Source organism: Rissa tridactyla, chromosome Z (assembly GCF_028500815.1).
Source record: "Rissa tridactyla isolate bRisTri1 chromosome Z, bRisTri1.patW.cur.20221130, whole genome shotgun sequence".
NCBI lineage: Eukaryota > Metazoa > Chordata > Aves > Charadriiformes > Laridae > Rissa > Rissa tridactyla.
Window position 1 is genome coordinate 33,919,265 of NC_071497.1, and position 17,967 is coordinate 33,937,231.

The 17,967-nt window shown below is 46.6% G+C and overlaps 1 protein-coding gene across 1 annotated transcript; it reads right to left on the reverse strand.

Annotated features, from left to right (window-relative positions):
• Window positions 1-3,888: 3,888 nt before the first annotated feature.
• LOC128902550 (transcription factor JunD-like) lies at window positions 3,889-16,888 on the reverse strand. Its single transcript, XM_054185758.1, has 2 exons — window positions 16,636-16,888; window positions 3,889-16,548 (listed from the first exon to the last, which is right to left on the reverse strand). Exons 1-2 carry the CDS (start codon window positions 16,886-16,888, stop codon window positions 15,578-15,580), a joined length of 1,224 nt encoding a protein of 407 aa, XP_054041733.1. The 3' UTR covers window positions 3,889-15,577.
• Window positions 16,889-17,967: the final 1,079 nt, after the last annotated feature.

Sequence of the window (17,967 nt, forward strand, 5' to 3'; positions counted from 1 at the left end):
TTCAATTCTCCTCAAAAGATTACAGAGAGGAGAGAAAAAGGCTGGAATACATTCCACCCCCCACCCCCCCAGCCCAGGTAACTCTTACTTAATATCCAAGTGCAAGCTCTGGAGAGCCTTGCCCTGTGGCAAAACAGCAGTGGTAACCTGGCACCTCTGTGGTGCTTTCTTAATTACATTCAAGTTGCCGATTTTCTAAAGCATGTTTTGGGGAATATTTTCAAGTCTCCCCATGCTGGCATTTTACCCCAAAGTATTTACATTGGTCTCAATTTTCTGTAATTTTCTCTCTGGGATTTTCCTTCATTTTCTCCCCCATTTGAGCATGCTAAACAGGAACCCCAAAGAGAAATGAGATCCAAGAGCTCCTTGGAGCCAAGGGGCAAGACTACAAAGCCCATCCCGTTTTTAGGGCTACTTTCTCACTGTGGCTTTACTCCGGTCCTGACCAACACAGGACAGCAAGGCCGTGCTGACCTTGCATGCTGACGGCACTCACTTGTCAGGCAGTCTCTCTCCTCTACAGCTGCGGTTGTTGTTCAGTTTACTAGTTCTTTGAACTGAGATTTTCCTCTTTTGTACATTGAGAGATGAAAGGAGGGGAACACTCCTGCCGGTATGTGGTCTCCCTGTCCTTCTCTCTTCAGGAGGCTGTATTCCGCGGGCTGCCAAGCAGAGAAGTACCCCCACACACCTGGGCGAGGAAGGCAAGGGGAGAGGGAGGGGATGCAGGGAGCTGGGGAGGCTGCCAGCTGCAGCCACAGGGAGCAGATGGAGACGCAGCGTTAGGGTTAGAGAAAAGCAGTGAGTGGGAGGCACTGAAGGAGAGCTCAGGCATAGAGAAAGGATGGGAACAGGGTGGAGAGGAAGGCAAAGAGTTCCTCATTGCAACTCTTGTATAAGCATCGGGACTTGCAGAGCACCAGCAGGTCCAGCTGTTTGCTGAGGAATAGGGTAATGCAGGGGCACAGCTATTGCACTACGGGCACAGGCTATGGGAAACCTTCTTCAGGGGTAAGATTTGCTTCAGGCCCCTCAAGGAGGCTGCTAAGCAGATGCAATGGTTGCAGCTAATAACCCATTTCATGCTCCTTTCAGTTGGCTCACAGCTCAGGGCCATGGACAACTGAGTTGTTTGCTGTCCTGCCTGCCAGTCACCAGGAGCAGCAAGCTCCCTATGGAAACTGCAGAGACTGCTCTACCAGGTCGAAAGGAAAAAACTTTCTTGATTAAAGAAAAAAAAAAAAAGGCAACCAAAACCCCACAACAAGCTGCACAAAGGATGGGCATTTAATCCCAGGCTTATTTAGGTTAGGTAGTGTGGTGTTCAGGGCTGCTGTGTTGCAGGTTACGTGAGTCTGTGGCAACAAGTGGACAGGAGCTGCCAGATCTGAGCAGAGCAGGAGTCTATTTAACACAACACTATGGCTTGGAGAGCAACTGTCTCCAAGTATGTCCACAAAGGAGTAAAAGCTGCAAGGAGATGGTCAGAAATAATGTGACCTGGCTGCGCTATTTGTCTCCTCCTGTGCCTCCTGGTCCAGGTTACTTAATTCCTGGAGAATGAGCTTTGAGATACCCTCCAAAACTCAATCATTAGGATGCATTACCCATAGCAGTCAAATCATGGGACATGACATGTATCCAGGGAGCTGTGACTGGCTTTTGCAACTTGGACTTTCAGGAGTCAGGAGATTCTGAGCCCTGCCGAACATGCAGACCACAGGCTGACAGTAGGGAACCGCCTCCATCCACCCAACCACCTCTCTGAACTGATGCACCCTTCGGTTACAGTCGTCGGCTCCCCACCACCCCTGCAGCGGGGTCTTTCTGGGACTGACATTTGAGAACTGCAGCAAAAATGACAAAGGCACGAATTTCGGATTCGGCAGGATGGCTCAGGTGATGAGACATCTGCCCAAATGTGCTGAAATCTTGTCATTTACACTTCCTGACCTCATTTACAGTTGGTGGGGGGAAACCCAAGGCAACTTGTGTGTCATATCTTGCACATTGCTATGTCACACCAGAGAAAGGGAAAACTTCAAAAAATTACTTTAATGCGGCCAGCTGCAGGTGAAACAGAAAGTAACCAGCCAACATCAGGACAAGTGAAAGAGGTTCACAGCTTTTTTGTGTCATCTGCTATTTGACTTCTGGCAACTAATGCAATTGCCTGAGGGGCATATGCCAGAACCTGAGTCACCCATGCTGGAGAAAGAGTAGGCTGCAAAAGAACCATCGAGCCTTTGCCTCACTTAGTCTAGAAGAGGGGCAATGCCCAGGAATATGTGATGACTTGTTGAATTACTACCTTAGGGCACTGTTCTTGGAAGCCATACAAGGGCCGTGTCTGTTCCACTCCTGAAGGACCCCAGAGACAGAGCGGGAGGAGGAAGGGACCATCTCAGAAGCAAAAAAATGAACACAATTACACAAGTTGTTCAACCAGTGCAAAGCACCCAGCTTTTCCTCCACACCCTGTGGATAATATAGCACAATCAGCCTGAACTATCTCCTCCCTGAGGACTTTTGAAGGCATGGCCCTGAGACACTCAAGGCCAGAAGAACTGAAAGCTTAAAGAGAACAAGTAGATCAGTTCCTGTACCACATAGTCAAAACACTTTTCTATGGAACTAGGCTCTGAAGCTCAAATTGACATCCAAAATTAGCAACAATACCCTCAAGCATCTATCAAAGCGTTAAAGGCTCTCACCATCCTGTTGTTTGCCTTCCCTCTGTATTTAATTTGGAAAGCATCAAGATTATTGCAAGAGAGCTGCAGGCTCTCCCAGGAAGAAATCTGTATTAGAGTGGAGTGGAAATCTGCAAAGGAGTGGTCTGCCTCGCATGTGTGAAACACAGCCCGCAGTCATGCACGATGTGGAGATTAAAAAGCATTAAGTAACTCCCAGAGCACTGAAGGAGGCATGGCTCACATTTAGAAGTCACAGTAGTCCCACCCCAAACTGATTATGCGGTCATGCACTGTAAGTGCCAACGTACAACAGCTTGAACGACAGTGTGCTCACAGCTTCCTTTTCACCCCCCCCCCCCAACTTCTGCATGCTTCTGAAATCTTAGCTTTCATACCTCACACCAGAAGAACCCCGTCCCTCTACCATGGATTCAGTGTCAGATCTAGAACCCACGCACCTCTAGGGAGCAAGCCAGGGGTCCAGCCCTGCGCTGGGGTCTGAGCCGGTGTAACCAACGCCACCAGTGCTGCCCCGCTTCTCGGCTCTTCACTTGAAACTTGGCATCCTCGGAGCATTCTTGGTGGGGCTTGGCACTCAGTCCTTCCCCTTGCCTCTCAGTTTGGAAGGACGTATCCGGAAGGCAGGGCTGCCTTCCCAGAGCAGGGGAGCTTTCAAGTGGGACTTCAGAAGTGTTTTTAGCACGTGGCAATGTTTACTGAGTAGCTCTCCTTTGGGAGTATGTCAAGATGTCGCAACGGGCATAAGAATGATCACGGGGAAGAAAAAGAGTTGCCTTATTCAACAGATTAGCTCCAGATGTGGCTTCAGACCAGTATAAATGGCAAAAAGTTTTTGCCATCGCTCATTCTGCTGAAACAGAAAAGTCCCGACATGGGCAACTGGAGTCCCATCCCACAGTGCTGATGACTCCAGTCAGTTTTTCCTTAGTAATGGCCTGAAATCTGATGTCACCAGAGCTGGACTTCCTCTTCTCTTTTGCCCTTTTCAAAAGTTTACTTTTTTGAGTTGCATCTGCTCTAGCATATAGGGAAGTTATCCTGAAGAACAGCTTTTTTACAAGAAGAAATTCTTCCTTCCTTGCACTTCAAAATGTTGATACAATCGAAAGCAGCAGCACATTAAGGATGAGTAAAAATATTTTAAAAAAAGCCCAGATCAACAAATTCTTCTTGGATTTTCCAACCAAACAACAACTATACCTTAAGCTGACTTTTAAATTTCTTGCTGAAATAATGAAAACACAGCCAAAAATATGAATATAAAGCAGTTTTAATTTTCCTCTAGATATTTATATCAAAGAAATACTCATGTCCAAGTACTGTACATACAATATCTTCCTTATAAACTCTTTAGTTTAAAACACATGTACAAAATTGCACATTGCAGTTTGCAAAAAATCATAAATACCTTTTTGCATGTAAACAATTCCAGCACAAGGATCAATGTTATACATTCCAAAATGTCTAAGTGTCTGTTCAGAAACAAACAAAAAACAAACAAAAATTCCACTGTGATCTCCATAAAGGTCCTAGTGTTACAAATCAATCATTAACAGGTTTCTAACCGATGTACTACACAAAAGGATACATAAATGAGCACAAGGCAAGTCGCCTTTTAGTCGTAAGTACTTAAGACAGAGGCTTGAAATACAATTCTGCTACCATTTAAACCCATGGTAGCCATCCCACAGTATTTAGTGGTAGCAGCATTGTGTTAATTTTTCCAAGATTGCCAATCGCAGTATGCCTTACTTTTAATTCTTAAACAAGTTGGCTACCACTGAACAGTAGGAACTGGAAAATTATTGTAAACACAGTTATCACCGTTGTATATTTAGTAAGTTACAGTATTCTTCTAAACACATCACTAAATTAAGAAAATGTTTTACATTTAATCAAGTGCAAGATGCCAACTAATGTCCACTTTGTCTCAGAAATAAGTATTTTAGATATAATACTACATAGTTTGTAAAAGTAAATAAAAAAAATTACAATGGACATAATCCTCAGTTGTATATTATTAAGCCCTGTAGCTTCTGTTTGCATAAAAAAAATATCACCGCATCAGAAAAAAAGCTGTCAGAAGTGTCCTTGATAAACCTCTCCTGACCAAATCCAGCAAATGAGTAGCTACTGAATTTTGTTTCATTATTATTACCTCCGCCTGTGTGCAACATCCTTGCCAGCACACCTGTTTGAAGAGTTCCTAAAAATAATCAGGTTCAAAAAAAAGGGGAAGTATTTCTGTCTCCATACAAAGTCATTTGTTTTGCTGTTTGTTTTTTTGTTTTGTTTGTATTGGTTTTTTTTTTAATCTATTCAAATACTGTAATTTTTTTAAATTCTTCCTAAAGCAGAGATTTTGAAAGGGTTTCTCAGAGGCTTCCTCTGTGCCAGCTAATTTAATAAGGCAGAATAAGAAGGTACACGTAAACCCAACTTACAAGAACCCAGGAAAGGATGTAGGCAGACAACCACCCACCGACTAGTTGCACGTAAGCTGCTGGAAGAGTAAAGCCAAATCTGAACTGCTCTGTCTCCACCTTTCGTTTTGAACAGCTTTCCTGAACAAGAAAGTTTCAGCGCCATGCCTGAAGCCCTGGGAAGGACCAGTTTGGATTTCAGAGCTGTAGGAAGTGGCAGTTTGCTCACACTTCTCCTTTTGGACAAAAAGAGAGCTTGGGGATGCTCATGGCTGGGGCTGCTTCTCCTTTTCAGGAGGTCCCTGTGGTCCGTTGATCAGCATGTGGCACAACTGTAATCCCAATGAGGACCACTGGACTTGCGTGATCCTAGCAGCAGCCCCAGCCCACAATATTGCAAGGCTCACGATTCTGCAGGGCATGAGGCATTTTCTGCATTGCGGAAGTTCAGCAAGAACCAGGCACCAAAAAGCACTGTACGCTTTCAAAACTGGGTCCTATTGCCCAAGAGCTCTCTCCTTTCTAGCTGGTGGGAGTTAGTTGCTCTGCTCAACAGATGCAAAGACACATGGCTCAAAGAATGATGGATTTCATCTTTCCCAGTCTGCACCTACCCAGAGCTGCTCCTTTCTCAGAGGGTCTGAGTGATACCATATTAGCCATCGTGAACACCACACAGCGAAGGCACACGTATGGTCTCCTAAACCTCAGAAGGATTTTCAGTCTAGGCAGAAACTGCGGAAAGAACAAGCCAGCCTTAGATGAGCCACTCCAGGAATGAGAAACTGCCCTGGAACAACATCCTACAACTCCACAGACTGAAAAACTTGGAAAGATGAAGCCAGTGAGACTTATTCAGCAATACAGACCCAGCCGCCTTTCCTGGTAAGACCCTGCATACGGAGCCTAAGGATTACCTTCAAACATCACAGACCAGAGGTAATCTAGGAGATTAACATGAGTTTTAAGGACTAGGAGCCTCGGGGCCTTTCGCAGCACAACAGCCATGACACTGCCTGCTCTGAAGATCTCTACCCTTCTCTCCTTCTGACCTTAAGAACGCAGTAGACCCATTCCTAATTAAGAAGAGAGGGAGTGGCAAGAATCAGTGGCCAAATTTTCGTGGGTGAGAGGCCTATGCAGACTTGCTCATCATTTTCAGTTTGAAAGCCAGGAATTGCACAATACTATATTGCAACACTTATTCCCTCCCCTTTGTCCCCTACAAAGTAGCTACGCGCAACCCAAGCAAAATCACTGGTGCAAGGAAGTGTTTACGCTGATGGCTCGCGTGTCAGAACTGCGCTAAGTGTCTCTGTAATTAACAAATAGTTCTTTGCAACAAAGTGAAACAATTCCCCGAGATTTGCTTGTGTTGCATCTTTTGTTCCGGGTTTGGGTTGGTTGTTTTTTTGTTTGTTTTTTTTTGTTTGTTTGTTTTGTTTTTTGTTTTGTTTTGTTTTGTTTTGTGGGGGGAGGGGGGAGAAGGAAAATATTAACGATGCCTGAATATCTAATCTGTTACATGCGGAGGAATGCTCAAGGGGCTCGCAAGAACTTGTTTTGCTACATGTTGAGCAACACCACATGGGAAAGCCTTGAAATTAGAGCAAATGCTGGAAGACAGGGCGTAGCTGTCTTTTGGAGCTCGTCCTTCACGGGCCACATTTTATTAGAGAGCAGACCTTTGCATCATCAGTCAGCATTCAGACCTGGACTTTATTTGATGACATTTCAGTATGGTGGTTGCCATGGCTTTAAATAAATAAGTGTGAAATTACCAGTCATCAGGCCAAATAGGGAGGGGCACAGTTTCCAAAGAAGAGAAGTTTAGAAGATACTAAAGCAGTCATAACAAAAAAAAATAAGCTAAAAAGCATTCTGAAGATCAGTCTTAATTCTCTGCCACTTAAACATACAACAAATATTACCATTAAATACTGTATTGGAGAGAAATTTTATTTCTTTGTTGGATTTTTTTTTTCTTACTGTTGCTGCTTCCTCCAACTATCATCTCTAACTATTAGCATAGAGAAAGGAATAAAAAAGTATACTTTTATTAGACACTTTTAGCCTGCTGGGAAAGTGGTAACATACCACAAAGATACCACAGACATACCAGCTTGTGCTGTGATTTCAGTTACAGTGTGCCCAGAAAGACTTTCAAACATTCGAAGGATTTACAGTAACATTTGACTAACTGGCACAAAAGACTTTGGACTGGTGATGAAGCTTAGCCACCATTTTAGGAATCTCTGTTCTGAAGGTGTCATCTTGCCAACTGTAAACAGAATAGGTGTCCTAGCTACTTATGGCTGTAGTTTATGTGACATATTATATATATCAAGATTATTTAACTCCCCAGTAGTCGGTGCATTCCCACTATTTCTGTCACCATTCCATGAATATTAAAAGACAGAATGGTAAAAGCTTGAAAAAACAAGAGTTCAACCTCTAGCTCTATTCATTAAGAAGGCTGAGTTTTATAACAGTATCTTTCCCTAGCAATTACTCGGGAAAAGGAAGAAGGGTATCCTAACTATGCTCTCTGGAACAGTCCATTACTTTTATTCTATGCCACCACATTGCTCGTGTCCTACATTACATGAAAATCTGGAGATTTATAAAAACAGAGGTGTGGGAAAAGTTCTCAAGCTCAACATGTTATCCTTCAAAAGACTCAGTGTGAACCACAAGACTATCTTTATGAGCCTTTTTTTTAAAGGCTGTTCGTTCTTAAAGGTCAATTTTCCACGTCGTGCAGGAGGGCCACACATCCCTCAGGGCGGTGGGAAGCTTTCTGCAAAGGACAAGAAAATGGTATCAAACAGTTCTGCAGAGTTCAAGCTGCTGGTTATGATTTTTCAAATGTTCAGTCCATGGTCTGAGAACAGGGTTGCAGCGAGAACCCTGACTTTTAACAGCTTCAGCTTTCTCCGTCTATGACAGAAGTAATACCACAATCTCGCTGATTGTAACTGAACAGTTGCAAGAGATGCTTCAAGGTACTCAGCAGAAAGGTTTTCAAATTTATTTAAACAAATTTCAAGGGAAGAGTGAAACAGGACTTAATATAGAAAAGTAACCAAACTTGCAAAACCAAAACGAAAACAAAGAAAGACTGCAACCAAAAATATTTTTTTCTGGGACTGGATGGAGGGTCTGTTATTGATCTCCAGTGACACAGCTCTCCAGACTGTGTGGACCTTATTTAGGTGGCTTACAATTCCACCCTGAACTAGTTCTTAACCAATAAGTAAGAGTAGAAGTAAATCTTATCAGCAGTGTGCTAAATATCACAACCTAGCAGTGTATTAGTGCACAGTGAACTGGTCATATCTATTATCTCCGTGTGTTAGCAAGGCTTCATAGTCAACCATCACTCCAAAGCATTCCTACAGAAATCATAATTCCTCCCGAAAAGCCATTTAGCCAGCACACATACTCCTTAAACTATTGCAGACCATGTTAATTACTAGTACTAGAAATTCAGAGCAAAGCTCAATTTACAGCTAGCCACACTATGGATACAGACTTTTTAGGTAACAGACAAAAAAGCAAACAGCAGGTAAGTAATTATTTAGGGTGACTCCCTTGCAAACATTATTTATAATAACCTTCCCTTCACTTTGCAGCAAATAACTACATATGAACTACAGCACTTCAGATTACGTTAAGGCTAAATATGACTTTAAAATAAACGATCTTTTCATATTAATTTAGTATTGCAGGATTTGACAGTCCTCCAATTTGACTGGAAGTCTGAAAAATCACCTTGCTATCACCCACAGAATTACAGCTTAGTTTTCTTCCGGGAGAACTCGACCATGCCAAAGGATATGAAGATGACCCATCGTACTGCTGCAGCTAAGAAAATCACAGTTCCTCCATTTGACCATGCCCTTCTCTATGCATGCTAGTGTCCGTGCACAACACCTTGAAATGCGTTTGTGGGTATCTGTCTGCTTCAGAAGAATTCGTTCATAAAGTTCAGATTTGCTGGCTTTTCCCATATCAGTGGCTGGCACTGAGTGGAGAGGATACCACCCAAACCAGAACTCCAGCACAAGAACTCATGTCCCCAGCGGGCACACGACCAAGATTACAGAATCCCAGAATGACAGGGGATGGAAGGGACCTCTGGAGATCATCTAGTCCAACTCCCCCGACTGAGTGCTTTTACATCAGCGACACACTTTTATCAAGGCTACTCAACAGAAAGTTGCATTTCAAAACACAGCATTGGGGTGAAGATACACATCCTAGACTGGTTTCCTTCCTCTCCCCACCACTGTTTCCTCAGCAGGACCCTGTGAAGGCAGCTAGAGCATGGCATCCTGACTGACCTACATGCAGTGGACTGTTGCAACATCCAAGCAGAGATCCGGTTTGTGACTGTGTTGATGCAGGAAGTAATCCATCTAGTAGGCAATAGCTTAGGAAAAGTGCTTCCAGACTAAAGCAAGTGGGAAGGATCAATGCCTGTGGCAAGTCAACAAGATGGTGTCTCAGAAAGCCACCCTTGTTATGAATTAGGTGTATACATTTCTAGACTCTCTTAGCAACACACAGACACAGCAGGTTCCCCATGTGCACTCACTGTTGCAGTGTTTTTCAGAAACCTACATTTATTTTGCCACACACGACCACTTCATGCACAAGTTGCTTCTGTCCCGCCTCTGATTTACGACCACCCACTAGGGGAGAGGTTTCACAGCACAAACAGCTGCAAGCCACTTCATAGGCAGGATGAAAAGGGAGAGATATTTGAAACACAGGACAGAAGCAATTGGGAATTAATAAGATCTCTTGTCTTCAATAACGTACTGTAATGGCCTAAGTCTCCATAAATTCAGATTTAATTCATGAACACCTTCACAGTAAAGTTTCACCATGCACAGTAAGATTAGCAGCATTATAAGAAACTTTAGATTCTGCAGTTTGACACAGGAACATTTCATCATACTGCACAGGGTACAGTAAACCCTGATGCAGCTCCACAGCAAGTGTCTGTGGCATCAGAAAGATCAGTCAACATTTGCAGCATTATTGTGCATTGTGCTTTCTGTTCAAGGCTTTTTCTGCTGATACAGGTCTTGCCAAACGTTAAAAACGGTGAATCCCTGACAAATTTTACTGTCCATCTCTGCTGTAAGATGCACAGTCACTGCACACAACAGTGAAGCAATCGAAGGGTGTCAAAACAGCCTAGGAACTCTTGAACACTCATTCTTGGTTACAGTAAAACTGCAAACAAAATACTTGGAAAATGGAAGTGGTTTTGTACAACTCAAGTATGTACACAGATATGCCATACTCCAATTTGTCTACTTGCTAAACATAGAAACTAAGAGAATCAAGTAAGGAAAGGGCAAAATTATCCAGCAGCAATTACAGCTGCACATAAGAATAAACAAAAATGTAACTCGTCTCTTTTTCTTTTTTAACTTACACTGCAGAAGAAGAAGGACACATAAAATGGATTGAAGAATTACTTATGTTACCAGTAGACTGGGGAGGGGGATGTTCTTGCATATTAATTTCAGATATAGAGAAATTTTCTCTCAAAAGGTACTGGATTCAAATAGCCAAGACTCAGGTTATGGAAGTCAAGTCACTATTTTCAGCACAACTAGTAATTCAGACATAGCATGCATCTGTACTTCAGACACCCCCGAACACTCTACAATAATTTGGAAAGTATTATCAAGCTATGTAACTGATTAGAAATTAGTTACCAAATAGAACTTCCACTTTAACAGCTGCAAACTGCAGAATACCTCAAGGCTTAAATTTAAGAGATATCCCTTTGTCAAAGGTGAGAGAGACGTGGTTGATCAGATATTTAAATGAACAAAAAAGGATGACTCTTCCTTCAGTAATGACATAAGCACGAACCAAGATAACAGAGAATTGTAGTAGGGCCACCCTTTGATCTTGAACAGTGCATGATAGTCAATAGTAATTTATGAGCTGCAGTGAAGTGTCCAAATCCTTTGAGGTATTTACTTCTTGCAATTCCATCAAAGACTCATGACAAAAATGTCACCACCAGAATCACCCCTCTCAGGACTTATCACCTCCAAACACCTACACTTCTCAAAGTATGCAAAGTACTTGTGTTTTGGGAACTGCTCTCTAAGACTGACAAATGGGCTCGACGCGGAGTCACAGTGAAAGTAGTAAGAACCACTCACCAACCACCCGACCCGTCTGGACACCTTGTGATAGTGACAGATTTCACTACCCGTTCTATGCCAGGGAGTAAACCAATCAACTTTTCTAGCAGTGGCATCATTTGACTCAGTCGTAGCAGAGTACTTCCCCTGCACTCACAGCAAGCAGGGGCAGATCTGATGGGAGCTCCTCCCTCTGCCCAAGGAAGGGGTGAACAAGACTTCCCTCACCACAAACACTCCTCCTCCTACTCCCCAAGACAGAAAAGATCTGATAACAATTCAAAGAAATGAAAGTCACTTACGAATCAAACTATTGTGCTGTAGCACCTAAATAGGAAGGCACTTTACATCTAGATCAAGACCTCGTTTCAAGTGCATTCTAAATCGGCTGATGAGCAGCAATCAAGATTTGCACAGGAGCAAATCCACCAACCAAAACAGACAAAGGAAGGGACTGCATAAACTCCAGTGTAGACATTACACCTAGGGCAAAGAAACAAAGAGGGATGCTTATTTGTCATGGGTTTGCACCTGGAATGCAAAACCAGATCAGAAGGGCATGAGGGTAGCCTGCAAATCAAGTCACGCAGTCAGAATCTTTGTAAGGACTAGCAAAAAGTGTGCAGAAGTATAAAAAAACACGGTACAGTTCTGAAGGATGAAGAAAAATACTAAAAACCACTGAGGTTCCACTGAAGATAAACTGATTTTTTTGGGTTGTTTTTTTGTTTTTGTTTTGGTTTTTGGTTTTTTTTGTTTTTTTTTTTTTTTTGTTATTTTGTTTTTTACAGTGACTCTTATACAGACAACTTGCATGAAGTTACTGAGAAGGAGCTACATTGATGCAAAACATATAAACAGTCCGGAAAATTTTTACCCAGTATCTATCTTTTAGGATCTCACAGTGACCAAAGTTTCAGGCAGAAAATCAAAACCTGAAAGAAACAGACATGAAAAATGCTGCAACAAACTGAATAGAAGAGGCAGAACAAGATAAAGAAGCCATATTTAAAGATTTAGGAACACTGTGGGGGTAAAAGTCAGAGTACTGATGTGCTTCAGAAGACAGTACCAACCAACCCTGACAGCTGCAGCAGGCAAGTACTGCTGAGTCTCTTTATATTGGTTTAAACTGCTGGGCTATCCACTCACATCTCTGCTATAGAAGCAGCAACCTATAGCAGAACCAACAGGGAAAAAAACACAACCAACCCACACTATTCTCAGGTTTTGCTCACGCCAGCGTTACATCCCATGTCTTAGCCTAAATACCAGACAAAAGAAGGTATTCATGAAGGTAACCTGCCACTCTACAGAAAACAGGTTTCTTTCTGACAACTCTGCTACCAGAATAGTAGCCTCTGGCAGAGAGCTGGAGCCACCAGCCTCTCTAGTAGTGTCTCATCAGTCATCAGGGTAACAGAGCTGGCCTGTCAGCACCTCTACCACCGAACAGATGTCAGCTAGAACATAAAGCAGGCTACCAAAGAAGTTACCACACAAGATCTTTGAGAGGCTGGACGCAGGACTGCTCTTGCAGAAAGTTCAAATGGGAGACAGGTAACGTGTGGTGGTTTCCAGCTTTAACACCACCATGCTGAAAAGGGTGACCTCATTATAACCCTGCCAGGTTATAGCCCATGATAGCCCTGCCTTTGGCTGGGAAGGGAAATTGCAGGAGTTTCCTGTGTTTTATGGATCACCCACTTCTCCTTCTACATTGTTAATTTATTATGACCCAAAATGGTAAAATAAGTAAAGACCAAGTACTGCGCAGCTGCATTTATCACTGTCCTGTGTCCTACTGCAAGATCTTTACCTAGCCCTACACTCATTTGCAAATACAAGAACTGAAACAGTTGTGTCAACCCATGTAATTTTTATGATTTTTTCCAGGATTTCTTCAAAAAACCCCATCTCACCATGCATGCAGTAAAGCCAAGTGTCTCACATCAATGCATTTACCAGGCAGCGCTACCTCTCTCACTAGGGAAAACGTGTTAATTCGGGGGGCGGGGGGAAGTCTTTATCAGTTGCTCCAGTCTTGCAGCATCCTTGCAGGTAGGTGATGCCTGCCACATAGTAAAAAACATTTCTTTTTCATCCAGTTGTTATATAACAGGCAGCGCTACAGATTGCATGCTGTCCGGTTCAGAACGCCTTTCTGAAGTCCTTAAACCTGTCTTAAGATCCAAATGGTTTTTCACCTGTTCATTAATATTTCTAACAGCAGAATGTACTGTTACAGGCAATCATTTCAACCACCGAAAAAGGCTCTGGTGACATGATTAAACAGTTATACAATGATTAATATGGCTTCTACCTAATTTGCATATGCATTAAGAAAAGAAATATCCTCAGAGCATCTCAGCTACAATAACACAATTACTATGCATTGTCATGTCATTTCACACGTGTGCCAGGAATGACTATGCACTAAAAGAAAAACCTCAACACACTTGACTGCCACAGCTCAACTTTCTGAACAGATAGCACTCACGTATCCCCAATAAAAGCAAGAAAAACTGTGAGTCTATCCCATTCTTCTTGAATTTCAAAGCATCAAGTGTGGCCTTCAGAAGAAGTAAGAGATGTTTAACAGCTCCTGAGTGGGTTTAACAGATCTGAGCAATGGCTTGTACACATAAAGATGTCTATGCCCCCTCGGCTCCTCATACAATCCCCCATTTTCACCAGCTGGCACAGACACGTATCCCCATGTAAGATTTGCCTCTGAGTTTTTAGCACAGTTTCAAAGAGGGGAGCGGGCCCCACTCTGCAGCTGGATCTGCTCAGGAGAAGCCCTGTCCTCCCCCAGCCGCAGGCCCAGCCCGCAGCCCCTGCACCGAGGGGCTTCTGGTGGGGTGACTGTCACACTCCGACAGACCCTTCCCACTGCACCATGCCACAGGGCTCGACAGCGCTGCGTTAGCGGCTATGCTCAAAACACACGGGTGCAGCAGAAGCAAAGGTAGGCAGTAGTGCCAAGCAAGGGATCTAAAGCTTCCAAAAACTTATTGAGGATTATGTCTAATCAGAGGAAATAGTCCCTTCGCGATTCTCTTCTACTAGTAAAATCTTGACAAAGAAATAAATCACACCAATTCTTCCCAACCAGAAAAATGTTTCGCATTCTAGCGCTGACTCTTTCTGTCTCTAGAGTATTGCAGAAAGTTTCTTTAGAACAAAGTAGACCAAGAAGCAAGATACAGATTTCTACTGAAAAATAAATCTACTTCTCCACAATATTTCTGCAATTTATTCAAACAGAATACAATGGAATTACCACCTTTATAGCTAACCCACCCCAAATCTGAGCCCTTTTCCGTATAGCACTGAATTGTTACTATACTAAGCAAAGAGCAAACACTACTGGAATGTACACAGTGAAGGACAAAAAAGTAAAGCTCTTCTTGCCAGAGTAACCATTTCCACTACTAACGTGTTATCTAGAAAAATAAGGTCTAGGCAACGTCCAAAAGTGTTCAAGTTTCAATAAATAACTATCAATGCCCCAGTTTTGCACTGGCACAAGAAATATGGAGCATACAGTTTAGAAAAGTATTTTCATATGACTGAGTCAGCAATGCATTTCATCCTGCTTAAGATTTACAACAAAAATCATTTCCCTCCAGGGTTCGATTTCCAAACTGAAGCCGTATTAAGTGCAAGAGCACCCACGTAGTTGTCTTAACTCTCAATGGCAAATTAAAGCTCTAGAGAAAGACAGTATTTTAAAAAAAGTTCTTTATCAATACCAAGAAAATATACATAGCCATATTATGTTTTAAATATATATATATACACGCACATCTTTTCAAAAGGGTATGATTCTGGCTTTTTTTTTTTCTTTTTAAGTTTGAAAAGCTTATCCATTGCTATACAGTTCAGTAAGGTGTATTAGGAAACACACTTTTTAATATCCCCCATGAAAATAAAGTTGAATCTTTCTGTAAACAGGAATTTCCTTATTTTCCGAAATCTCTACAGACCTCAAGTACTTCACTGAAAAAAAAAAAACCCACCACCAACCACCTGCCCCAAAACCACCCACGGAGACCCTCGCTGCTTAAGTGCAACATCGACAGACCTCGGGAAACGCTTAGCAACACCCGGCTCCTGCAACCGCCTTCTTCGGGCGCAAATAAATAATAATAATTAATAATAATAATAATAATAACAACAGAAGAGCGGCGGCGGGCGAGCACCTCGGCCCCGCGGTGCCTCGGGGCCGGGGCCGGCGGGGGGTCTCCCCTCAGCAGGCGCTGGTCTCCGGTGCGGCGGCCGCCTCGGCGGGAGCCTCCCGGGGCTGGGCGGCGGCGGCGGCGGCGGGGGGCGGAGGATGCCCGGCGGCGTTGATGTGGCAGCCGGAGGAGAGGTGGCTGCGGACGCGGCCCTGCAGCTGGGTGACCTGGGCGCGGAGGAGGTTGGCGGTGGCGGCCAGCTCGGCGTTCTGCCCCTTGAGCGCCTTCACCTTCTCCTCCAGCCGGGCGATGCGCTCCAGCTTCCGCCGGCGGCACTTGGAGGCGGCGATGCGGTTCCGCAGCCGCTTGCGCTCCGCCTTCAGCCGCTCCTGGCTCTCCGCGTCCAGCGGCGACAGCGACGGCGGCGTCGGCGCGCTGCTGCCGCCTTCCCCGCCCGCCGACGGCGGCACCTCGGGCACCGTTTGCGGCTCCTCCAGGGACCGCGACGGCGGCAGCCGACCGCTCCCCAGACCCGCCGCCCCGAAGGCCAGGCCCGGCGGCGGCGGCGGCGGCGGCGGCGGGGCGGAGGCGGAGGGGTAGGCGCTGCCCGAGGGGCTCAGCGGACCCGCGGGATTAAAGCCGCTCAAGTTGGTGTAGACGGCCGGCGGGTCGGCGGCGGCGGGGGCTCCCGGCGGCCCCGGGCGGGCGGTGCAGCAGGGTCCCGGCGTAGAGAGCGGCGGCGCCGCCAGGAGCTGGTTTTGCTTGTGCAGGTCGGCCAGGGCCTTAACGAAACCGTCGGCGAAACCCTCCTGCTCCTGCGTCACCGGCTGCCTGTACAGAAACGGCCCCGCCGCCGCTGCCCCGCCGCTCCCCGCCCCGGGCGCCGCCGGCCCCGGGCTACCGGACGCCAGCCCCGCGCCCCCCTGGATTAGCAGCTGCTCCAGGTCGGCGGCCGGCGGTAGTTTCAGCAGCGGCAGCTCCGCGGCCGAGCCCAGCGCGGCCTCCGGGCCGCCACGGGCCGCCGCCGTCGCCCCGCCGCCGCCCGCCGGCTCCGCGGAGCCGGCGGGCGGCGGCGGGGCGGCGGCGGCGGCCGGCGGCGGCGGTAGCAAGCGCAGAGCCGCCGCGCTGCCGCGGGCGCTGGCAGGCGGGCGAAGGGCGAAGGGCCCCGGCAGCGGCGCGGGGGCGGCGGCCGCCAGGTCCCGCTTCTTCCCGGCGCCCAGCAGCAGCTTCTGCCCCGCCGCCGCCGCCGCATCGGCTGCGGGTCCGCCGGCGGTACCGAAACCCGGCAGCGGCACGAAGTCGGGTAACAGCTCCAGTCCTTCCTCGGGGTAGAACGGCGCCTCCATCTTCACGGCGGATCGCCCGCTACGCCCGCCGCTCATGCTGCCGCCCTCGCCGGCCGGCGGCAGCGGCGGCGGCGGCGGCTCCGGTGCGGCGCGGCGCGGAGCGGGCCGGGCTGGGCGCCTGCTCCGCGGGGCCGGCCGCCCTCGGCTGGCAGCGGGGACTGAGACGCCTCCCGGCGCCGCCGGCCCCACGCCACGCCCCGGGCCTGCCGACTGCCCGCCCCGCAGCCGCCCGCGCCGGTCCCCCCGCTCTTTTCCCCGCCCGCCGGGCTTGCGCGAAAGGGCTTCCCGCCGCAGCCCCGGTGTTGCCCCGGTGGGGCGTCCGTGGGGAACCCGCGCTGCTTCCCCCCGAAAACTCGCCCCGCGGCTGCGGTGCGGAAGAGGAGGCGCCGCCGGGGGCTTCGCCTGGGACGAGGGGTTTCCCCTGCGCATCAGCCGGGGATGCTCCAGCAACGGCACACGTCCAGCACGGGCAAAGCGAGCGAAGCCCACGCGTGGCGGCTGCTCTGTGCGGGTATTCGTGCGTTGGGTCTGTGACGGACGGGCACAGGGCAGTGCAGGTATCAAGGGTTAATGCTCCCCGACAACGCCGGCTGGGAAGTATGCCGGAGAAACGCTTGGCCGTCGGGAAACATGTCGAGTTGTCAGAGCAAAAGCCATTCGCAAGAAGGAGATGGACCCGACGCAGCTTTTCTTCTCAAAAAAAAAAAAAAGTTTAGAGAAAGGGTGTGAAACAGCTTAGACGTGTTTTCAACGTTATTGAAATGCGAAAGTACCATTTTTCAGTTTGGGGGTGGTATTTATTTGTTATCTTCCCTTGAGACAATTCCCCCTGCCCCTCTCCAAGTCTCCAAAATTCTTACAGGATGAGGAAATTGCTTTACGCCCAGTCTTTTAAAAATCTCTTCTGCTCAGGATACGGTTGTGATCCTGACAGAGCTGCTGAAAACTCTCTTTTAAGTCAGCTTGCTGGCTGAGGGCCTCAGCCGCTCATCTACACATTCATCAGTTCTCCCCATCCATGGTGGGATCCAACAGCATCCCCTCAGTGAAGTATCAGCCTTTGGCAATCTACTCATGCTTTCTCCGCGGATATTTCCTCCCTGCACATCAAGACC